Here is a 25,441-nt window from a genome sequence, read left to right on the forward strand (position 1 = left end):
GGAAAAACTGGGCTGTTTCCAACAGACATAAGGCCAAGGTACATGCCAGTGAACAAGCTGGAAGTTTTTAATGAAAAATAAGATTAGGTATCTCAAATTATTTGGCTTCTTGTACACAAGGAAAGGTTCTGGTTCTTAAAAACCATAAATATATAAATATATAAAATTTATAAATAAATAAATTTATAAAAAAATGTAAGACGCAGGCATGTTATAAGGTATACAGCCAAGTGGGTAACTTCCACCAGCCTTGTGAGGGTCACCCAAGATGTCTTTGTACCATCAGCTGGCTTTATTCATTCCAGTTGTTGTGCAGGAACAGCTGGTATTGGCAGTGGTACAGAGAAGAAGGTAGCAGCTTCAGGGCAGGAAAGGTGTGTCAACAACCAGGAGGCAACAAAAGGGAGTTAAGGGATAAGGAAGGGAGTGGAAAGGGGGAGGAAGAGATAACTATTTCCTATTAGGACTGGCACAGAACACTGCGTGCTCAGTGCAGCTGAGATGAGACCATAGCAAAACACAGGAGTAAACAAAAAGCTCGGAGGGTGCAGATTAAAATGGACACCATTTTTAAAAGTTAGGACAATTTCCAGTTTTACTTAGAAGGACAGTCACATCATACTTAGCTACCCAAGCAGAGGGGCTAGGCTCCCTGTGCCAGAAAGGAGCAAGACGGGCTGCTTCACAGCACAACTCTGAAAGACACCCCAGGTGATTCAGAGCATCCTCTAGCAACACCCTTCCCCATCCATTTATGGATCCTCCGTCCTAAATTAGGTGCCTTAAATTGTGGGAACACTTCCTTTAGAGATGAAGGATCCAAGGTAAATGTCCAAGACTACCTGGACAGAATTGTTACCTATTCTGAATTATTTTACTGACCTCAATGCAAATATTGCCACATAAAAGTCAAGCTTGGAAGTTTTGTACATTTACTGTCTGAAACATTTCTCTGTAAGGATACATATAATCTATGTAAACACATGACACAAAAAAAGCCGTAAGTCTGGGTAGCTGGGCACAATATTTATGTCAAACAATTGTACAGTTCTGTTAAGGATGGTGAGAGACAGCCAAATACACATGCACTGTAGGTAATCAACCTTCTTAAGATATGCAGATCCTCAAATTTAGCCCATTAGACTAATTTTATAATATTTCCATTAAAATTTATCAGCCTGTAAATCTCTTACCCCAGACAGATTCTACATAGCTACTTCTCCCTTCCTTCACTAATGAAGAACAGAGTTCCAAAGTCTAGAAGAAAGCCACTGTGTTCAAAGATTTACTGCAACAGTATATCTCATCGCTCCAACACAGCAACTGAGAACTATTATTCCACTTACGCATTAAAAGTCACATACCTATTTTAGTATCAAGAAAATTCTCAAAATTGGTTTTTGCTGAGATGACTACAGGAATCTCCTGACTGGTCAGCAAATTCACAGCTGTCACTGAAGTCAGTGAGTCTGAAAACAGGTGTTAACGATCATGGTAAGTAAAATATGACAGAAGATATGCTAAGAACATTAATTACTATTAGAACTCAGTTTATCTTAAGCACACATGAAATTAAAATTTTGTTTAAAAAAGAAAGAAAATGAAAAGCCTAATCACATTTCTAAAATGCTCAGACATATCAAAATTAAGTCAGACTGATAAATTTTCATGATTCTTATAACAAAAGCCATTCAAGCCACTGTACATAGGTTTCCTCATGTTTAAAAAAAAAGTACAAAAGCAATCATTTCGCTTTTTAAAAGCAACTAACCAAAAAGCCTCATGAACAGGAAGCTGAGTGGGTAGGACAGTCTGCTTTTAAAAATAACTTCTCTCTTTCACCCAGCAATAATTTTGATTTTATGCTGGAACCCAAAATAGTAATTCCAGTTTATGAAGACATTCTCTCTTGAGCTCACTGGCTCAACATCATTATTATAATAGCCATAAAGAGATGGTATTACAGTTACAAATGCAAAAGAATGTATGCATAGCATTATAATGAGATAACGAACAACATAAGGGTCAAATCTTTATCTCAGACATCTCATGCTGTCAAAACTAGAATACTTACCAGACACTAAATGAACATAAATTTACCTAGGCTACAAAACTGAATGCTTGAAAACTGTTTTCTCGTCTCTATTTAAATAACAATAGCCTAAAATACAGAGCTGTACTCCAAGAGTAAAGGTATCAGAACTGTAAGATACCTTGCCATAAAAGTTGGCTTTTTTCTTTCCTATAAACCATGAAAATATATCCTCCTCATTAGTTAAATGAGAACACAGTGAAGAAAGGGAGTTACAAGTCTATCTCCATTGAAAACAATTACAATTAATTAAATTAAAATTTTAATATTACTGGTGGATTATTTAAGAAATCTTGGTTAATGTATGGCCTATTCAAGACCATTCAAAATTTCTTTTTATTCAAATGCCATTGTTGGCTCTTCATATGTACCATGGCTGAAATGCGAATCTGAAAGTCCATGTAGAAATTCTTCTCATTTACATTCTCTTCTTTGGAAAATACCAGTTTGTTCCTTTGAAATGCTCAAGGAATAGTAAGAAATACCAGCCAAGTTCAACAAAAGAATGCATATAAGTATATTTACAAATAGCAGGAGTACACAACAATAGCAGAGTTACAATTCTCGAATTGTGCCTCTTTTTCAATGACTTATGGCTGTTATTATTCTGAATGAGAGTTTAATTTAGCTCAACCAAAATGTCAAGTTTACTGTTAAAAACCACAAAAATAGCCTTTCCAGGTATTTCTATGTAAAAACGATTAAAAAAAAAATACTGTTATCCTTATTATAAACAAATTTTGCACTTCTGTGGTTTCACTTAAAGCACCAGATCCAACAAAGATACAGGCAGGTATATGGATGTGCACTTCTGTGGTTAGTGCTTTGATTTGGCCAAACTATAAGAACTATACACATTCAGGCTCCATTTTTTTCTGCTAGCAAGAAAACTTTTTTAAGGTTATAGAAATGAAGCACTCAAAAATAAAGCAGGTTCTGTGCAAACGCCAGAATTTCCCACAAGATTCCTGCTTCATTGCTGTTGATATCAGATGTTACATAGACAATGAAACCTCAGCTTTACCAGGGAGGAAAAAACCAAACACTGAACACCAGCCTGAAGTGGGAAAAAAATAATATTCTGTATACATTGTATTTGGTCTTGTAATTTTCAGATTTTTCAACAACAGAAAAATTGTAGACCAGGCAGAACTGGTGGTAGAAGCCTTCAGGAAACCAGTTAACACTAACTGAAGAATTTCCATTTGTCTGTATTCTCTGTACAAGTTATGACAGAGTATAGGGATACCTTGAATTTACTCCACTAAAGTAAGGATCTGCACAGCAGAGTATTATTTTGCTATCTATCAATGATCCGCTTTACTATCTATTAGCGATCTATTGCCCTCTTTATGTTCCCTATGACAGGAACAGATCATCGTTGGTGCAAGAGCTGGTTCTGCTGTCCTTGTGCTAACAACAAATTACTGTAGAGCCATGAGATTTTCTAATGGGCTGACATAGTCAGAGTTGGACTATTCATTTCTGGTACACAAGGAAACAATCTCTTCCATTGCTTTTATATACTATGAAGTGTTACAGGCACTATAAAAGGAAGAATTCTAACATAGCTGCTCTTACCACATCTAAAGCCAGGACAGGCTGATGTGATACTGTTTGACATATACCAAGAATCAAAAGACCTGTCCCCTCTCAACAGGAACAGCTCCTGCTCAGCTTGACACATATTCTCTGAATATCATTCTCTAAAATTGTTACTATTCTACAATAAAATGCAGTATCGGAAAAATACCACCTTTCCCTGGGATGAATTCCCTCTGAAAGACTTCCTTAAGGCTGCTATTCCCATGTAGCAGTCTGTGAGATGGTAAGATATATAAATGGGAGGCTCCATAAATGGCTTCAGGTGTATAGGTGTAAGCTGCTAGCTTCTCTCCTGTTACTTTACCATTAACCTGAAACAAAGCAGAAAAAATCCCATTGGAAGTGCAGCAGTTTTAGATTCCTGTTGCTTTTTATGCAACTAACAAACCTACATCACCCTGTAGAAGTGCACAGTTGTCAATACCAAGCCAGATGCATTCCCACTATAGGGAGTTTCCAGAATGAAACCTCAACAAAATTTACTTTTAAGACCTTGAGAAAGTTGCTTTACAGTCTTGCTTCAGTTTATCCAAATACATCTATTAAAAATAAATTATAAAATCATGTAATATTACACTGTGCTACTGAGCTAGATTCAATCCTTGGTTAAGTAACCTGAAATCCTTCTATTCACTTTTACTATGCATGCCTTGTTTTCAAGAAACAGACGTGATGTTACCTCTGAGATCTAAAGAATTTAAGATCATGTCAGCTATGAGGCATTCTACCACACTTCTCTGATGAAGTCAATACTGCAACTTATGCATAGGAATAAAATATTAAAGGTGGCACAACATTAAAACAACTGGACATAAAATAGTAATAAATTTAGAGGATTGCTTAAGAATTACCACCTGGCACTATCAACAGGCTTTATATTTTAGATCGATTAACTGTGGAGCACACCGGGGTCTTAGAAGGAGATTTTTCTACAAGAGGTATTGACATACATTTTCAGAAATAATTGATAAAAACAACTTAAACACAAAAATGCACCTTCAAGCAGTGTGCAATTTAGAGGCATTAAGAAAGTTTAAGCTTCAATTGGAAGTTCCAAAAAATTCAATCTTTTAAAATAAAAAGCCATTTTAAAATGTTAGACCAGAGTAGATGAGCACAATAAAGCTTTGAAGCACAAGGGCTGAAATTCCATCAGGGTCTCTGAAAATCTCTTCTGCCACTATTGTATTTGAGAAGCCTTTTGAATCTCTTGAGAAAAATGGGAAAATCTGAAGTCCTTCTGTAGATAATCATAATTTTCTTAAGGTTTCCTTTCCCTTCCTCTCCTTTCTTTCTAGAATTCTCTACAGGTCCATCACTACCTAAATGTGTGTTTTTCATTATTTTAATTATTATATGTAGTAAATTAAATAATGGACAAATATAAGTAAAGTCGCTTGCCTGAGGTCAGCCAGGGTCTGACAGAGAAGGTGCTGTGCAGAGAGGAGTGAAAGCCCAGCTAGATCCCAGCTGACTTGTGCAGTACCACTTGATACTGCTCTTGGCACTGCTCCCCTAAATGTCCTGGCTTTCAGGAATGCTTATTAGCTGGCATGTATTTTGGCATAAATACACACAGCCAATTTGCATCCAATGTTGCACTTGAACACCAAACCCTTTCCTAAGGAGGATACCGGAGAGCATCTCTTCAGCCCACAAGTAGCTTCTTCAGGAATCTGCGTTGGTCTGGGCATGAATATATAATAATCTCTTTTAGCAGGTTTCAGGATTTTTAGATCTGAAAATCCATTCCCATTACACATTTCAGGCATTGCTGTTAGCCCAACCAAGAGAGAAGCATTGAAATTTCTGACTTACCTTTAGCAAGAAGTCGAGAGAGCATCCAGTGCAGTCACCTATCCAATTTGCTTGCATTTCTTTTATACCATACCACTCGGGGAGATCGGACAAAGCATCAAACATAGCCTGATGCAGCAAAAGAAAGAATCAGGACATTCAGCTTTGTGAGCATACAAATTAAGACGATGCGTTTAATTATAACTAACAGCAAAATTATAAGGTTTTGGTAAAAACACAGGAAGAGGTTTTTATTCTGCTGCTGCCTCAGATTCACCTCTCCAAGACCAGAATTAACAGAGCACAAGCCAGAGGTATGCTGTCTCCAACAGAGACCCTGTTGTTACTAAGAGACCTTCCTTTTGAATGAACTAAACCTTAAACACAGAACAAAACCCTTAAATGAAAACAAACACAGAAAATATTCCCAATGGATGTAACTTGTGAAAAGTGTATCTTTTCTAATGTCCTAATGAGCTGAACAAGGCTACAGATACATATGAGATGTGCTTGCAGGTATGAAGCCTACATTTGGATTAGTTGTTCTAGACAATAGCCTGGAGATGGCAGTCAGACAAAAGACATTTACATGTCCTAAAATTTTCAGGCTCTGACTTAAAATGACAAAATACAGTTTCCAGCTGCCTATCATTTTCTTGTATTTCATGTTGATATTTTACCAAGCACAACAGGCTGTAAAATTGAGTGGGATCTTAAGGTGATACCATCCTGTAAAAAAGCCAACAATCTAAATCATAATAATAAGGATACATACTGAATTCAAAATATACATAATAATATAAAACTAACATAATTGTTATAAGCAACCAACAGCAAACTGGTGAAGGATCTGGAGAAAAAGTCCTATAAGGAGCAGCTGAAGGAACTGGGGTTGTTTAGCCTGGAGAAAAGGAGGCTGGGGGGGGCCTTACTGCTCTCTGCAACCACCTGAAGGGAGGTTGTAGCGAGGTAAGTGTTGGTCTCTTCTCCCAATTAGCAAGCAATAGGACAAGGGGAAACAGCCTCAAGTTGTGCCAGGGGAGGTTTAGATTGGATATTAGGAAAAATTTCTTCACCAAAAGGGTTGTCAAGCATTGGAACAGGCTGCCCAGGGAGATGCTTGAGTCACCATCCCTGGAGGTATTTGAAAGACCTGCAGATGTGGTGCTTAGGGACATGGTTTAGTGGTGGACTTGGCAGTGCTGGATTAACAGTTGGACTCAATGATCTTAAGGGTCTTCTCCAAACCTAAATGATTCTATTATTCCATGATTCTGTATCATGCAGCAGAGGAGAAATTGTTGGCTCCTTCATAAGTCATAATGTCCAACAGCCAACCTGCAACTTCTATGTACATTTATATTCAGCAAGAGATATATCCATATATTTATGTGCTTTCTGATGTGTGGCTTGGAAGCATAACAGACTATCCCAAGTCAACTAATACCTGCCTAAATAATTTGAATAATATGTTTTTAATAAACAAAATCAATAAAAAAGTAAAGGAGATGTGCAAAGGGATGCATAACTCAAAGCTCATGTCATTTTTCACATTTTTGTTACAAATACTCCGTGACTGTCCAAAATCTTTACTTTGGCAGAAGTACAGCCAGAGGTATGAGTCACTTGGACAGATGGTGGATGTGCTGAACAATTACAGCTAAAATGTAAGAATAAGGCAACACACTGAATAATTTTTCCTTCAGCAAAGTCAAGTGTGCAAGCTCTTTATTATCTCATTGATTGCTAACAGCTTGCTAGGATGGACAGTAGCTACTATGTGCTGCTCAAATTAAACAGCAGGTTAGTTAGATAATTAGTGAATATACAAGTCATTATTTTTCAGCTGTTGTGCTTTAACTACATTCTTAAATATTTTCAAACTGAGATGCATAAAAGACACTAATTACTTTTTTGTTACTGCTCTGTTGTATATCTATCATTCAAAATACAACAAAGGGCATGTCCTTCATAAATCATAGTATCACACCACCACTTGGGATTATTATTAAATTCATTTTCTGATGATTTATAAATAAAAGAATGGTAAGGTTTTGGAAGGTTTTTAATCATACTGTAACTTTTATCAGTTTTAGCTCACAATTGCAAGTATATTATATCACAGAGAATTCCAAACTCTCATAATTCTCATTAATTTTAGTGTTCCAGAGACTACTGAGCTTTATCTGCCATGAATGATCCATGTATATATAAACCTACCGAAGAATAACGAATCACTGGAGATATAAACAGATATACAGAGATATATACATAATAATTGGATACAGTCTTTGTAAGAATTTTATGTATTTTAAAAAGAATGAAATTGTGCCAATACCCACAGAACTGGCTGGACACATTAGCATATTTTAATAAATTCTACTGCTTGGATATCCATCCTAATCTACATTAAGTTTTGCTGGCAGAAGCAGCTAAATGTGCAATTGGTCTACTGAAACTGTACAGTCTAATTGCTTGACAGCAAAACTTTCTAGATGTTATTTCACGGCAAGATTAATTACATCAAGAGCCTTAATACCAGTGTGATAATGATTTTAACTGTTGCTAGTTGGCCTTATTAGAAGCTATAGGCCACAGTTTGAGTTAGCCCAGTTTTCTTGATAATGCAATTGCTTCATGCAGCTAAACAGGAGAAGCCAACTCAGCTTCACCTGAATGAAGATAACAAAACAACTTCTGCGTGGTGACATAGCCTAGCAGCTTGCAAACACACACCCTTTGCATCTTAATAGGCACATGAACAGTAGTATAACATGATTTAAAAAAAAGCAAACCAAAAAAACCTTAAAAAAATTTCAATATGGAATTATGATTCTCTGTTCTTTGTACTCAACACTACTTCGGTTTCTTGAATTTCAGGAATTCAAGGCTACCAATAGCAAGCGGAGAACAACATGTAAACCAAACATTTTACATAGTGTTGCAGAGGCATAAAATACACAGTATGTATACTGCTAGCATGTTAATTATTGTTTCTGGATGGTAAATTAACCTAGGATACTCACTAATAGGAAAGTAGCAAAACATTAATTCCTACATGCATAAATAAATAAATACATTCCAAATTCATTCGTGCAAATTAGGTTTTTAAGAATTGCTTAAATAAAATCCTTTCAGATTTTTTTCATTTTCAAATCCAATTGCACTATAACCTGCAAAAACATAGATCTATAAATATATGTTAAAACTGTTATTAATTTTTTAAAATAATCACACACAGCATGTTTGGGTATACAAAACTTGAATTGAACCTGACCCACACTAGCATAGAAAATCCTGATTATTATAAGCCGGTGTTTTGAAAGTCAAATATTAACTCCCTGAATTTTGCTTCCATGTTCCTTTTAAAAATCACTGCCATGTTTGGTAAAATATCTTCTGAATCATTAAAGCAGTCCCATGAATTCTGCTCCAATTATTATTTTACAGCTTAAACAAAAATCCTAACCCTCAAAGGCACGTACATATCTCCTAGGCATCTGTTCCACAGGTTTGTTAACTAGGTAACACAGAAAAGGCAATCAAGAAGTTTCTCAGCAAACAGGCAAATTAAAAAAAGCAAACCCTTGGATTCTGCAAGGGACAAAGAACAGCAGCAGCATTATAATCCATTAAGCAGAGAGTGATGAGCTTATGAAATAAACTCCATTTTCAAATTTCTGATGATGATTTAAGAGTGAGAAACTTGGAAACATTAGGTAGTAGAGTCTTTCTACTTTCATTTTTCATGGCTCCAGAAGAGACAAGAAAACTTCAAATGCAAATGTCTAATTACAGGAGAAATTACTCCCATCTTAATTAAACACAAGTCAAGGTAAAGCATAAATACATTTTGGCAGTCTTCCAGATCTAAAGATAGATGGACTCAGGAAAATGATAAAGAAATCAAAGCTATGTTCAGGAACGAGAATAACTTCAAGGCTCTTACACTTTTAGGAAAGTTTGACTCAAGTGCTGGAGAAGCTGAAAATTCAGGATAAACTAATGTTTCACAGAACCGCTTTACTCTTTCAGAACACCTACAAAATTCCAGCATTGCTAGAGGATGAAAGTCAACCAGCTCAGATGATCAGAGAGTCACAAAATCGAGATGAGTTTGCTGAAAATTCATCACAAACACTGTTGACCAAGTCTGAAACTAGCAGTAAAGCATTTGAAAGTGGAAAACTGCTCTCACACCCCGAGATGTTTAGTCTGTTGAAGATTCATAGAGAAACAGAACTTCAGTTTAATAATCTTCGGACAATAAAGGTCCATAAAATCAAAAAATGGAAGTGCTTTATAATTACCCAAGACTATCTTGACTCCAAAAGTCCCCCTGCTTGTAGTTCAAAGAGGGAGGATTCTGCTGAGCACCTGAAAAATTCAGTCTCTGATTTCGGGAACTAAAATTTTTAGCATGATCAATGACTGCCACTAATTTTATATTAGTAAGCATATTTCAACTCCTCCATGATAGTAAATGAAATAAAGTGAAAAATCTAAAAATAAGCTATTAAAGCCAAAAGTTAACTCTTTTTTTCAGTGAAGGCATTTTAATGAAGTTTGACAAATCTGCAATGTAACAAGAAGACTAAAACAGAAAGGACAGCAAAAGGTTTCCTTTCAAAAGCATTCATTAGCAAAACAAAATTGTTTTCTAAGTTAAAATAAAATTGAAAAGCTTTGCTTCTGAGGAAGAGCCAAAGAAATATTTAAGATCTCTTCGGATTAAAATGAAATTCTTCACTTTAATTGATCAAGCTCCCAAAATAGTAACCAAATATAAACTAAAGATTAAATGAAATAATTTAATACAACTTAATATATTAACTAAAGTATAGGAAAATAAAGTTAGGCTGCCCACTGTTTCATTCTGGACTCTATTGCAGCGTTCCAACTGTGATTATGCAGTAAAGCTTCTGCTGGTATTTAATCTCTTCTTGTTTTGTCGGGGTTTTCCTACCTTCAGTAGTTTCTGCCTGTACTATAGTAGGTCATTCCTGACTCTTCTTTCCCATGTGTGAAGCATACTGAAAACATACATTAAAAAGGAGCAGTAACACTGTGTATACTTCAAATTCTCTCTGGTAAATGTCTGAACTGTCAGCAGTTTTCCCCTTTCCTTGCCCTGTAATTTATGGTCAACGAACACCTCTGTTTTGATTTTGTAGAACTGAGGCAAAGAAACGATTCCTCAAAAGCAAAAGCCAGCGTTCTTCTGCAGTTTTGCCCTCCAAAGCTGTTCTCACTGTAGCAATAACCAAAAAGAAGATACTCCCTTTGCAATACAATGAAGCATATCTTTGGGATAAATATGTAATCGATTCCATAAATATAAAAGCTCTTTAAAACATTTGTTACCATTTTTAGTAGTACCGAGCATTCACTGTTTTGATTAATCTTATACCAACAGGAACTTAAATTTATATTGCTGTAGCGCTAAATGAGATGCTGCATTTTAACTAAGGGGAAAAGATCAGCCTGGCCTGGATGTTCACAAACAATCCTGTCTTGCCAAGCTAACAAAACAGGCGTCATTTTTTTATTAATGAAGTGCTAAGCAAGCTGTGGAGACAGTGCTCTTGGTCCCTGTCCAGGAACGAGCTCTCAGCCTGACTCAAGAGGAAGAGTTTAGAAGTGAGGTTTATCAGGCCCGTTCTGTTGGAAGAAGACAACTACGAGCTAGACCCTAAGTGTAGGAAGTGAAAAAATCACACATAAAGCATGAAGAACTAAAGAGCCAGCATTTCAATTCTCCCTCAATGATGAGGCGTTACCTCACACTATGAAATCCAAAGTACCGTCAAGACTCTCAGCGTTCTAAAATGCAGCACTTCAGTTTCATTCTCTTTCATTATCGTTCTGCTTAATATCTCAGAAATAAAGTAGAAAATAAAAAATCAAGCAAAGCACAATTATGTTAAATAATTCCAAATCTATTCAAACCAGACAAAAGAGCTGTCAGATGCAGCACAAACCCAGAGAAAACCTGGAGATGAACTGGTAGATCGCTTGTTTTCCCTTCACAGAGTCAGCACCATGCTAAACATCTAAGTTCCTGCACCCCATGGAATATGAGAAGGATTTGTCCCTAAATGCCTGTACACACACACACACATCCCTGGCCCCAACTAAGAGAGAGTACTACTTATCTGTATGGCATCTGCAAATTAGAGTGGCAGAATTCTGTAGGCTCTGTCACATTTCCCAGTATTTAAATTAAACATACATACAATATCTTATTGCTGTGCAGAAAAGGGTGATGATTTAAAGCAAAACCTGAAGTTTCAAAAGTTGGTTCTATTTTATTTTGTTAAAAAATAGATTATTCTCCAGTTATTTAATTGATTTTTGAAAAGTAAAATATGAAAAAGTATCAAGTAAAATTCATTTAGGAAGAATGGGGACTATGCAAAGATTAACCTTAAGGATTCTGATTTGAAGATTCAGTTGACTGCATAAAAAAGCGTAACAGCAATTTACAGATATACACAGAAAATACTAACATTTACAGATAAATTTTTCCAATGAATCTTCCTACAGATTTAGCTGAGTAACCATAGCAACTAAATGTTTTAGCTTAAATATCTTAAATGCACAGATAACAATTTGAATAATAATGCCATCAGTTAAGGCATTATACTTTTATCCAAGAAATCTGTCAAAAGAAAAATTACAATTAAAATGTTCTTTAAAAATCCATAAAAGCTGCTAGACCATTTTATATGTACTCCACAGTTTAAAAAATGGGTCACAATTACTTTATTACTTTACATAATCAAATGCTTTCTGCTAAGTGTTTAAAGTACGGTCAGTATTTTTTCACTTTGAAAAAAAATTCATTGCCAATGGTAAATTGCCATGTGAGCCAACACTGCTTTGTTTACTTGCATTTTTATTTCAAGAAAGGACTACAAGCTGGTGCACTAACAATAAAGAAATCAAAACAAATCCACAGAAGATGATTCCTCTGGACACAACAGAATTTAAAGAATAGCATGTGTAGGAATGAAACACTGACTCCTGTAACACATGAGATGCTGTCGCAGCCCGTTACTGACCACATAACTCCTTGCTGCTATTTGACTAGTAATTTAAGCATTGCAGATGAAGATTACCCTTACTGGTATTTATTTTCATTAAGGTTATGAGATACAGGAGAAAACATAAAATGATAAATGGATGAAAGAGACGAACACAGATGACTAGAAAGATCATCAATACGCAGTATAAATAGGCTGAATAGTTACTACAAAATAATTTGTGGGTGCTCCAAGTAGAAACTAAGTTGCATACATATATATTCAGCCACTATTGCTAGCTGGTAATTTGCATGAAGAATTAAGGGATAGCAGATTCGTTAAATGTACTTTAAATAGAACCTTGTCTATGAAACATGGTTATGAAATGAAGATTTACATTTTCCTCAAAGCCACACAGAAAAGGAGCTACTTACTAGAAAGAAAGCTTTTATTCAATACCTTCCCACTATATCATCTTAAAGAAAACTCAGGGATAACTTCTGGAAGTCATAGGGCACAGATCTGCAGAGAGCCTTGTTGCAGAAAAAGGACAAGGTGGAATTTTCTGGCATTTGGTCTTGAATTTCTGTAAACTTCTCAGAAGTAGTAACAGTTTCCATTGAAGGTGACCAAATCAATGGTGCAACCCATGGTGATGCAACCAAAAGGTGACCAGAATCAAATGGCTTTCCCCATGAGATACCAAAAGCAGACTAAAGCCTCACTGGAAAAAGATGAGTGGGAGAAGTAAAACACACTTAAAGAATACTAACCCTCTAAGTCTAGAAGTAGCCGAAGTGGGAAAAAAATACAAATCTTCCCCAAAAGATGCATGGATTAAATTATTATCAGATAGCTTCTTAGTGCCTCCCATTTTTTTAATTTCAAAATGAAAAGTAGTGAAACTTCAGTGGATAACAGAAATCTAGCCACAGAACTCACTGAATGCCTGATCCACTTAGTGCTCTACCTTTTCCCAAACTTAGTAAGAACACCTTGCACAAGGAAGGAATATATCTGCCCTGCGCCCATGAACTTGTCCAAGCTATGAGACATAGGAAATAGAGGGCCAGGTGTGCTCTTACATGAATTTTGGCAGTATGGCTCAAAGACCTAAAAGCTACTGACAGAAAACATAGATCTTTGGATCAGAATGGTTTTGACCATGCTAATGTGGCACCATCTTGCCTTAACCTTCTGGACACGTTCAAAAGAAGCAGAACTGGACATAGGACGTTCAACAGGCAATTGACTCAGATATGGAGAATGAAGACCTCAGGGCCAGACAAGTTCTGGAAAGGTGAACCTCTATTTCTATTGGGTTTTTAATGCAAAAAATGTTGACCAAAAAAAAGCTGATTTAAAATCCCCAGTTCCATTAAAGATAATTTTTATAATGTCCTCTCAGATTTCCCATTTACAGGAGTCTGGCATATGGAGTACCATACACAACCTTCACCAACCAAGCCCAGCTTGGATAAAAATGCTCTCTTCTATTGTAGCATCTTGAGCCTTCAGGTGCCTGAGAATGATTACAGAGATAGTACTATACACATATTCATGGTGAGCCCCAAACAACTGAAGAAAAAGAAAAGCAAGATCCATAAAGAACATAATTGTTGTACTTGTTTATCATTAGAAGCACAAATATCTGAAGTCTCTGAATGGCAAAGAGTTTCAAGAAAAGGAAGTTGTACTGGTAAAGGTTTGGGTCCTTGACGTAAGCTAGAAAAATATCTTTATGGAAGTGAGTGTCTTCAAGATCAAGAGATAGGAAATTATTCCCTCTGCTAAAGTGAAGGAATTGTCACCACTGTTATCATCCTAAAATTATATTAGTGATTAAAAATCTTTAGCTTTTTAAAATTAAAGAGATGTGCCTATCCTCCACAGTTACTAGGACTAGCTCTGCAAAATCTGGACCCTCCACTCCAAGATATAAGCCTCTGTAAAAAATAAAGGTAAATAAACATCTTCCTCTCAATAAAGCCTGGCCTCCTGGCCAGGGATTTTCTAAAGAAATGAGGAAGAAGGCTTGAAGAATAGGCTAGGAAGAGTGACTGCTGTAAGCATGGTGTTCAACACTATGCTATTTAGGATGATAGGGATTCAGATCATCTGTCAACAACCTGAACACAAAGAAAAAGTATACAAAAGAAACAGATTTAGAAAGGGATTCATGTCTTACTACTCTTTGAAAAGTACTGGGATGACAACTGTAAGGAATGAAGAAATGTGTGCAAAGTTGAGTTTTGAGGATAATTAGTTAAGATATTCAGCAAGAGGAGCCAAAATACTTTGGCTTCTGTCAAGACCTTCCTGGTTACATCAGTGTGGGCACAGAGTCTCTAAGAGACTGAAGTACTTGGACAATCTTCAGTCATGGCTTGCAGCTCATAGGCCACTCAGAGCTGTATGGCCAAACCAGTCCTCTTCAGAAAGTAAAGATACAACCTGCTATGTTATCTAGCTTCTTGCAACTTGAAAGAAAAAGATAAATACCAAAAAGGGAATTTATTTATCTTAATCTTCCAAAGCATGAAATCCATCTCATATCAGATATTGGACTTAGAATAGCAGAGCCTGGTTATTCTTATTTGCTTATTCTTATTTGAAGGTTTTGGGGCGGGGCGGGGGAGGTAGTAGTTCTTTTCCCCTTTTACAACCAAATGTTTAAAGCCCTTGCCAAAAGAAGCAGAGTGAGACTGTTCAAAATGTGCCAGAACCACAGCAACAAAAATGGGAGTCAGTGCAGTGGAGGGTGGGTAAAAAGGAAAATCCAAACCACCTGCTGATACTTGGTAGCATCTGTCACTGTACAAGAAGTGACAGCACATGAAGGCAATGCTTGCCAAAGCACTTGAGGTGGGAGCAACATGGCATCATTCATCAACCTGGTTGTATCTGCTAGCATAGACCCTACAGAATATCAATCATGCACAGAACAAAATTTTGGGAAACCTTTACAGAGATCTGTGGAGTACTCAACTGTCCTCTGCAGTAATGCTTAAAGGTTTTGTTGAGTTCCTCCCCAAAATGAAATGCAGAAGCAGCGCTCATTCATGATGCCACTAAGATGTTCAAGAACAAGAGGCTGTTTGCACTTTTTCCGTTTGTGTAGGTAGGGGATATGGTAGTCTCCTGAGGTGACATCTTTGGGGGGAAGATGAGAGGGGTGTTGTAGAGGCACAAGTTCCTTCCTGTCATCAGCTAACCTGCTTATTGCAGAACGACACGTGGGAGACGTGATCATCCCAAGAGCTGATGCTTTTCCTATAACAACATTACTTAGGTCAGAGGCTAAAGACAAAAGGTAAATCCTCCTCCCTAGAGCAGGGTGGATATTGAGCAAGAGGTAATAATCCTGTAAGCCAAAGGTATTTTCAAGGTTACCGAAGAGCTCCTCAGTCTTATATTTTGGTCTTTATGAGCAAAAATTTAAGGCTGATTCAGCTGTCTTAGAGGGAGATACGAAAGCAGTGATTTGGTGCAAGCATGGATACAGCCCAGAAATGCCAGTCGTTATTTCCTACAACCTTTGTAGAGACAACAGACAAAAGATGTATCAGTAAAGGTAGAAACTTCAGTGAAGCTCCAGCCTCAAACTGGCGGAAACAGTGAGTTGGGGCAGACCCTGAAACATCACAAAGGTGATTGTGAGATCTAGCGACTTGAGCACCAAGAAAAAGCTCTGAACATTGTGATCATTTTGTGATTGTGCAGACATGCTCCATTTTTCCTTCAGCTATAGCAAATGTTCCCTCTTTACTGCCAGAATTGGCAGAACAATCAGAAAACATGCATCTCAAGCACTCTCTTTGTGTATGAGGAATCAAAGCATCAGGCAGGATATCTAAAGTTTTTCTCTTTATTATGAACAGACCTAGAGTGAGACCTGGATTTCTTCTCCCTGGATGATGGTGGAACTTTGGTCCCTTGAAAGAATCTCTCTGAGGCTCAGGAAAAGGGTCAAAGATGAACTGTTACTATTTTCCTGGGAATAACTTTCTCAATATTTACTTGAAGTCTCAATACACAGAACACTTGGACGGAATAAGAACTTCACCCAGACACAACAGGAAGTCAATACTTTCATCTCAGAAAGCATAAAGCCAAAAGTTTTGCTGAAGAATTCCTAGGTGTGGAAGCTATATTGTCCCATCACAATCAAAATTTGAGCTTGTAACACAAAAGGATATTTGAGTAACTTGAAAATATGTATTTTTTTTTACATTACAGATAATGGAGCAGAGTATGAAGTAACCTAAAATAGAAGGTCCAGATGAATCTTCAAAAAAGAGCACTTAATCACAAAGAACTATAGTTCAGACATGTGGAAATGAATGCTAGGTGACAGGCTGTCCCCCACTGCTTATACCATGCCCATAAGTCCAACAGGTTGACTAGGTGAACAAATTTCTAGTTCAAAAGATTGCACAGCTCTACACTTAAAACACAGAAAGCACTTGATGGTAAATATGGGGTGACAACGTGTGAATGCAGAATTCATTCATTCACTTCTAATTTATGCTTTTTGATTTCTCCAAAACTAATCTCACACCAATTACTTAGAATTCTTTAAAAATGCCAACAGAAAAACTTCAGGGATATTTTTTATATACACACATACACAGGGATAGATCACATATATTATTATATAATTATACATCACACAAACATGCATATATAAAAGACCACATTCAGCTTGATGAGTATTTCTGCATGAAAACTTGTCTCGTTTAAGTGCTACCACAATTTCAAAAAACTGTATTCTCATACCTTTGCATAAGCAGTTGTTTTGATAAACCACTGTGTGAGGTATTTCTGTTCCACTTTTGCTCCTGAACGCCATGAGCAACCATTGTCATCCACCTGCTCATTAGCTAGAACAGTCTGATCCACTGGATCCCAATTAACCAAGGCCTAAAAACAGTTGCAGGAAGAAAAAATATTTTCAGCAGCTATGTCAAAACCAGAATCTTACTTTTTAAACACCAAAAGAATTACCCAGAAACGTTTCTTGGATCCCTGAGTTTTCCACTTTTTTATAACATTCATTTAGGTTAGCAACAGGGGCTCAACTGAATATGTTTTGAATAGTCATCTTCTCAGAACTCAAAAAAACCAAGAATGTAGTTGGCAGCATTTGCCTTGATTGATCATGTTAGGAGGATAGGCTGACACTTGAATATTAAATAGGTAAGTGTTCCAATTGACTATACTGCAGAATACATAGTCTGATGCTTAAAAGCTGTTCACCACTAATCCAAAAGTGTTGAGTCTGACTGTGGGGCATGAATCATCGAGGACCTCCAACTTGAGAGAACTGAACCACAAAGAAGTATTATAGTGGTCAACAGTATTTCATGTGAAAGATTTGATATTTTCTGCACATAACTTCTGTCAATGTGAATTACTTTTGGAATCATCTTTCCTTACCAAAACAAATACATTAAAGAAAATTAAAGTGAAATAAATGTTTGTGTTCAACTTTACAAACGTTGTTTTTTGAGAGCTAACTGAAATACCAGGCATAACATACTGATGGGGAAGAGCAAAAATCAAACTCACCCCCTGACAGTGTTAACAATTTTGCTATCCTTTATCATAAAGGATCTAAAATTACAAAAGAATCCTAACTGTCCTTCCAGAAGTGGTATTCAATGCTTGACATTAACTTGAAAAAATGAACAGGAAGAAAAAGAAAAATACAAATAATGAAAGTGATTAAGAAGAGTAAACCATTATTCCAAGTGTTATTTAGTATTTGAGCTAAATCAAAGCTAAATCAGCCTGACTGAAAAAGAAGTAGCTTCAGCTCCATAGCATTCTAATACATTACACATGATTTGAAAATTTCAAATGCATTCTTTGGGTATGAGGAGAACTTTAGTATCCCAATCTAAAAACGAATCACTGCCCTCATATTATTCACTTGACATTTTATCTATCACGGATCACCTTCTGAAATGCACTAGTTTCCAATCAACTGATATTGCTTAATTTTAAATATGTTGTGTATTCTTAGAAATAGTAAATATCACAACCATTTTACAAATCTTACAGTGAGAACAGCACAAAGACAGATTCATGGATCTTCTTCCTTAGGAATACTGTTGCTGATTTTGTTATCAGTGTTGGTGTATGTGTGTGCGCGCACAAAATCTGATTACTTATATTGATTTATACAAAATTTATTATAATGAAATGAATGAAAGTCATTCTTTGATAAGAACAAACACCATCAAATGAAGCTTGAGTGAATTCGGTATGTCACTGGAATTTAAACTTTTTACACTCTGCCTACATTTCATCTGTTACCTACCAACAACAACAGACTGATTTTTATAAAAGGCTTCTGAAAATTCATTGGGAAATTAAAAGCAATCAATACATTCCACTATTACAGATCTGTTTTCTAGACTTTCAGAAAACACAACTTCTTCAGTAATGACAGAACACACTATGAAGTCAGTTCTAAATTAATTTTAATTTACAACATTCTGCAAAAAAATCCCACAGCACTACAAAGTTAAAATAACATCTAATGAGACGTAAATCAGATAATATTAAGTAGTAATAAAATGCCAGTTGCATAAAGCAGTATTAGCATATGCTTGTATTAAACTGGCTATGACTCAAAGTTGAGAAAAAAAACCCTGTTGCTATTTACATGACATTGGATCAACTTTATGATGAAAATTTTAAAAGCTAACTGAAATTATTTATGTAATTATTTAGGATTATATGTTCTCATGAGTCATGACAGGAAGATTTATCTAAATAAATCATGCAAAACAAAACAAATATGCATTTAAGAAATCTGTAGCTGAAAGGTCTTGTACATGAATTTTTAAAGTTGCGTTTTGCTCCTTCCATCTCTCATAGCTTTTTGATGAATATCCAGAACCTGGATATTAAATTAAATCCTTCGTTCCTACTTGTACCTCACACAGGCAATTTCTTGACAATGACAGCCTCTGAAACTACGGCCCCAGGAAGCCACTAAATGTCATCTACAAAAAGAGAGCACAGTACAAAAGCATATAGAGCGCACCAGTTATTTAGATCTCCTTACTACGCCAATGTAGACCATAGGCTTTTAAGGTAGGATTCATCTTGTCTAACTTCAGGTATCTGTAACATAAGTATCTATCTCCAGGTTTGGTGTCTATGGCTTGACTACAGACAGCAGATATCTAATCAAAATAATGGAATCTAGGCACCTATAAATCTCAAGCTCAGTAAGACACCCAGGCCAGGTCAATGACCTCTACAGTATAATGACTAGATCAGTGCTGCAGGAAGAAGAGAGGGGATTTTGCTAAGGTGAATAAAGATGCCCTCTAAGGCTGCAGCAGCACCCAGACAAATACTGTTAATTCTCAATAACTGCAGCTCCCAGACAAACTGAGTCTGTGTCTCGCTACCAGGGTAATTTCTGGCCAGACACACATACTGCTGGAACAGAACGTTAACTAGGCTAATGCTCTGCATGTATTATTCTTATTGCCACAGCGAGGATATGAATTATCTCCTTGTACCCAAAATGAAATTGTAATACAGGAGACATCAAGCTGTGCAAAAGCACTACCTAACATATATTGCAGATACACTGACAACATGGGATAAACGCATGCTTGCAGTATATATGACTGTTTGAAGAGACCCAGGGTTATGGGATACCTTTGCCATCTGCTCCCTGTCAAAAAGCAACCAGTTCATATGCACCAGAAATTATGTCTCCTACAGGTTGACAGATGCTGATTTAAGTCCTTAAACGGATCCTTGACTTGTAAGAGGGAAGTAGATCCAACCACTGGTACCCAAACACCACCAGGATCCCACAGTTCTTGGAGCCTGTGTGCAAAATTTGTTTTTTCTATCATCATGGCTTCTAACAAAGCAGCAAGCCTTCTGCTTTCAGATTCACCTGGGATCAATTGTCAAGCAAACAAATTGACAGATAAAGTAAGTTTGTTATGGCAAAGCTAGAGTTTGATTTTTTTTTATTACAAACACAAGAAATAATTACAGGAGAAAAAACGGGAAAAAACCCACAAATCCAGCATGTTAGGACACATCAAATACTGAATCTTTTTGCTGGCTGTCATTTAAAATCTCTGAATACACCTTGCATGAAAACAGAAGTTGCTCAGTAACACCCTGCCATTCCAAATGCTACCTTTCACCATCAACTCCTTTCTCTGGGTTCAAAGAATAGTTAGAGTACATCCCTAATTATATCCTATGGAGTTTCCTGGTTTCTGTAGAATACAAATGAAATGTCAAAGCATATTTAAGAAATTTTAGTTTCCATTCTAAGTGAGAAACATTCACTAAACTGCAGCTTTGTTTAGGTGCAGCTGTTCAGGTATTTTGGAACTGAGTTGCGTTGGGTATTCAGAGAGTTCTTTAGAAGCTCATTTAACATCTTTGTTTCGCCTCCTGCTTAAGAAGTTAACCAAACCCTTCCCTTCTCAGATATCCTGATACATGTTACTTACAAAATATTCGAAGGTCAGTAATTTCTTAAGGTACTGTTAACAGATAAACAGCTGTGATAGCCTTATAGCACCTAATACTTCTGTAATATTGTACAGATCACAAATAGGGTCCAGGAACTGGACGGTTAGGCACATAATCTCCAATTATCCTATCAGTTCTGACACAGCATCAGAGTAATGTTATACAGTTAAATAATCTCACTGCTGAAGAGACTCCTAATGATCACATTACCTTGTAGGTTTTCATGAGAGGGAAATCAAGATCTAGAAAATGCTATATTAAAGCTCTGAAATAAACTAATAGCAGCTATATTCTGATCCTGCGCACCAATGTAAATCACTGACAATAAACATTTCTGATGTGACTTGCTACAATACCCATTCATGTTAGTTAGTTACATATAAAATTTAGTTACATATAAAATTCCTTCTATTTTGCACTGATTTAAAACTAATAGAGCACAATCCACTTAATGAATGTGAAAGGACAATCCAGAAATGTGCCACTGGCGTCAGTGACTTGAATTAGTGCACCTGCCAAGTATCCAAGGTCAAAGTTTGTACGTACCTCTTTTTGATACACTATCCCAGCTTCAAAAAGCTTAAGAAAGAAATATTGTGTCCATTTGTAGTACTCTGGTAAGCAAGTGGTTATTTCCTGTAGAAATTAAATAAAAATTCCTGAAACTATACTTCGTATTTTATTACAGCATTTTAACTTAAACAATTAACTCAGGAGTGTGTAATATATGCCACAGAGAAAATATACATGTTTATGTATTTATGTACAAAACCTACTTGTGTAATGTTTATAATGAGTGATATTCACCTGTACACAAAACCAGAGAACATGAGCTTTGTGTGGGTTTGATGCACAAAGAAAAGTTCCCTATAAACATGGAATATAAATCCCCTGTAAGATCAATGCTGACAGATATAAGAATGGAAAATGAATAGAAAAATGACCACAGCTGCCTGAGCAGGGAAAAAGCAAAACTCAGAAAAAGTAGAACTCTATCATAAAGAAGTCATATTAGCCAGGTTGCCTATCCCGCTGTTGCTCAGCAATGAAAAGTGAGAGCAGAGCCTGTTGGCTGTTCAGAGGCAGCTGGGAGCTGGCTGCAGAGAAGCAAGCAGACCAGAGGAGCCCACAGCTGCAGCAGCAGATGCAGAAGGACATCCGAACCGCCCTGAGGAACCAAAGCTGTTGACAGATACAGCATGAGGCAGACACGACAGAATATGGGGCAAGATCCTAAACTTCAGGATGAAAGGCTTGCGAAGGTTATCTCACAATCAAAGATCAAGTAAGCGACCCTATTAAAAGGCAAGCCAGCTGTAGTTAGGGGAATGCTCTAGGTTGAAGTATGGAAAAAATGAGTCATAAAAGTAGTCACAAATGAGGGGGACTGTTAAATGGGAAATAAAGACAGATAAAAATAAAAGACAACCTAAGAAGGAGTAATGGGGAGTTCAGAGAAGAACAGCAAGTAACAATGTAATGAAGAGCTTTTTTAAAACTTACGTTTTCTAAGTTTTTAGTGAACTCACATAATTAAAAAACCACCTACTTATCAATTGCTTACAATGTTACACATTTTAAATGTTTGTTCTTAAAAATACAAGCTGCCCTTCTAATAAACATCTTGATATGCAGAGGTGACTGAAGGATTACGTGATTACAGACTCCCAATTTTCTCTACACAAACACAGCGGTTTCATAGGTGCAATGGAAACACATATGCTTGCGCCCATGCATTTTAAAGTTTGGCCAAAGTAAAAACAACTCACTCACACAGTATTTAAGCTCTAATTACATCATAAATATATAACAATAAACAGATCACGTTTCCCTCCTCAACAGTTTCCTGTTTAACTTGCACTTGTTTAAAGAAGAAACATTTCTACAAGTTTTCTGTTTGACCATGTTTGTACTTACTGAAGTGGAAGATGACTCTTACACTGAACTTCAAATCAACAAGAACATCTCTTTAACTTTAGAGTTACAGGGTTGACAGCAAGCCACTGATAAAATTTATTCCATTTGCAAATAGTTATTGACCATGTGAAATAGCTCCAAATGTGAAATGTCTTTTACCCAGGCCTTCCTATCATCTAAGCTTCCCACTACACACAACTTCAGTAATATCATCTGCTACTCAAATGACATCTGAAAAACTCTAACATAAAAATTTTATTCTTTTTCTACAACTTTACATTCCAGTGCTGAAAAGCTGCTTTGAGCTTTATATTCCAGTGCTGAAACGTTACTTTGAACAATTAGTATGACCTTTGAATTGATGTGCCTCAAAAGTGTGTATAAGAGGCTTTAAAGATCAGAAAGAGACATTTAATGGCAAGTTTTCAGCACAGCATGTGAAGACTTACTCATGAAAAACAGTTGCTTGATTAAATCCCTGTGCTCTGCATTGAAAAAAACCCTACTTGACAGAAGTCTGATTTCCATCTCCCCAACTAAACACTATCCATTTAATCATTCTTCTTTTTCTCTCCCCTGCTTCTCCACACAGTGACACCAGTTCTTCTGCCAGTGTGATGCCACTACGGGCAAAGGAGTTTCATCGCTGGAATATCAGGCACACAAAAGGAGACAATCCCTTTGGGTACAATATAAAATTACATGAGCAACAGACAAACAGGAAAGATAACAGAAGTGAGCTGTCAAATAAAAATGGTAAAATGGACTGAGATATTTCTTTTTGGTCCTGAATGGCAGATGCGTGTGAACTGAAACAAAAAGAGATGACATTCTCAATCTAAACAAGCATGTTTAGATTGAGCTACAAGCCACACAAGCTTGAGCTGCAAGGTAACAAGCTAACTCCTGGGAATAGAATCCCATGTACATGCTCCCTCCAAGTTGTAAACTAAGACCTTTTAGAAAGAAATGCAGCAAACTATCACTGAAAAAATTGGTTGCGTGGTCACTGAGCTGCAAAAAGATCACTCAAGCTCACCATTTAACCTCATAACCATGAAGGTTTGAAGTAACTTTTAAACTTCACGAAGAAAAGCAAATGAAATCACTACCAAGTGAAATGAGCTGCTGACAACAAGCCAGAAACCTCCTGCCAATCTAAAAATGTGTTTTGGTTTTTTTCCTACTGTTTAGCACACAAAGACTTACGGTGAAAAATAATTTCCCATGTATTCCAGTTACTGATCTTGATTAAATAAATAGAGTGTGGTAAAAAGTTTCCATTAGGTTGCTCTCACGCTTAAATTAAGGTGGATGTTAACATTTCTATTTATACTTTATGAGCATGACAAAGATTTGCAATGCATTAACAGAATGAACTTAACTCAGAAATACAGAAAAAGGTTTTTAAAAGGATTTGCAAAACAGCACGTGGACCCCTTCCACCCTGCCAAAAAAAGTAACTTTCTGCTTCTCATTTGTGAGCTGAGCACTAGCTAACACCCAGCATTATAAAGCAGTTCAGTGAATATATGTAACAGGATATTAGCATATTTTCTCCAGAGATAAAATATATACTAAAAATCAGAACTCTTTTACAAATGTGAAATATGCTGCTCAGCTGTCCACTGCATGTGCTCTTCAGTGCTCTGTGACTTTATTTAGTGATATTAGATAGAGATTTAGTGATAACCTATCACCCCAGCATTTCGGAAGGTAATATGAAATAGGACAGCATCTCCCTCTTTCCGTTTCCCTTTTGTCAGTTTGCTAGTTACGAAGAGTATTTGATACTGTCACCAAAACACATCTTTCTCATTGGTTACTGTTACTGCTCCTTGTTCCTACAGGAATTACACTAATTCATTAAAACAATTAAAACAACTTTTAAAAGTGGTCTGCTTTTAAAAACAACAGGTATTGCCAAAGTATAGAGGAGAAAGACCCCTAACCTTACCAAAAACTACCTTGCTTATTCCCTTTATTGCAGCACAGCAATCTGTTCCTAACAAACAGCATGATGGAGGGGTTAGTATCTCATTTATTTTTGCAAATAAATTCTCAGTTACAGACTGAATAGCAGTACTACAATTTAGATTGGACAGCACTGTAACTTGGGAAGCAACTGGTTCATGTTAAGGTTAAAGGGCTGTTCATCATTACAAAAATCTGATACCCTCCCCCCCGCCTCTGGCTACCAAAACCATGGGAAAACCAACACTAAAGAATCCTGGATAAACAAAAAACCCAAACAGACTGAATAGAACATTTTGCTCATTAATTAAAAAAAAACCCTGATTATTAAATACCTTGTTTTATAATTCATTATTTGCTCTAAATCTGCTCCATTCTTAGAACTTTCTATTATATAGCTCTGACCTTAAAACTGAGGGTTTTTTTTTTTTGGGGGGGGGGGGTTGTTTTTTTTTTTTTTAGGAAGAAGGTTACGTTTTCAAGCCATTTTCATAGCTATTTT

At 36.5% G+C, this 25,441-nt stretch overlaps 1 protein-coding gene across 2 annotated transcripts in view; it reads right to left on the reverse strand.

The window, feature by feature from the left end:
• The window catches only part of LARS2 (leucyl-tRNA synthetase 2, mitochondrial), an 87,800-nt gene that overhangs the window by 40,639 nt on the left and 21,720 nt on the right, over window positions 1-25,441 (reverse strand). For both annotated transcript variants that reach the window (XM_080385884.1, XM_080385883.1), the window contains 5 exons: window positions 21,595-21,684; window positions 17,299-17,442; window positions 5,516-5,623; window positions 3,849-4,008; window positions 1,365-1,469 (listed from right to left, as the gene is read on the reverse strand). In XM_080385884.1, the coding sequence (XP_080242010.1) occupies window positions 1,365-1,469; window positions 3,849-4,008; window positions 5,516-5,623; window positions 17,299-17,442; window positions 21,595-21,684 (607 nt within the window). The remainder of the gene's footprint in view (window positions 1-1,364; window positions 1,470-3,848; window positions 4,009-5,515; window positions 5,624-17,298; window positions 17,443-21,594; window positions 21,685-25,441) is intronic.

This window comes from Falco punctatus (genome assembly GCF_963210335.1).
Source record: "Falco punctatus genome assembly, chromosome: 4".
Lineage (NCBI taxonomy): Eukaryota > Metazoa > Chordata > Aves > Falconiformes > Falconidae > Falco > Falco punctatus.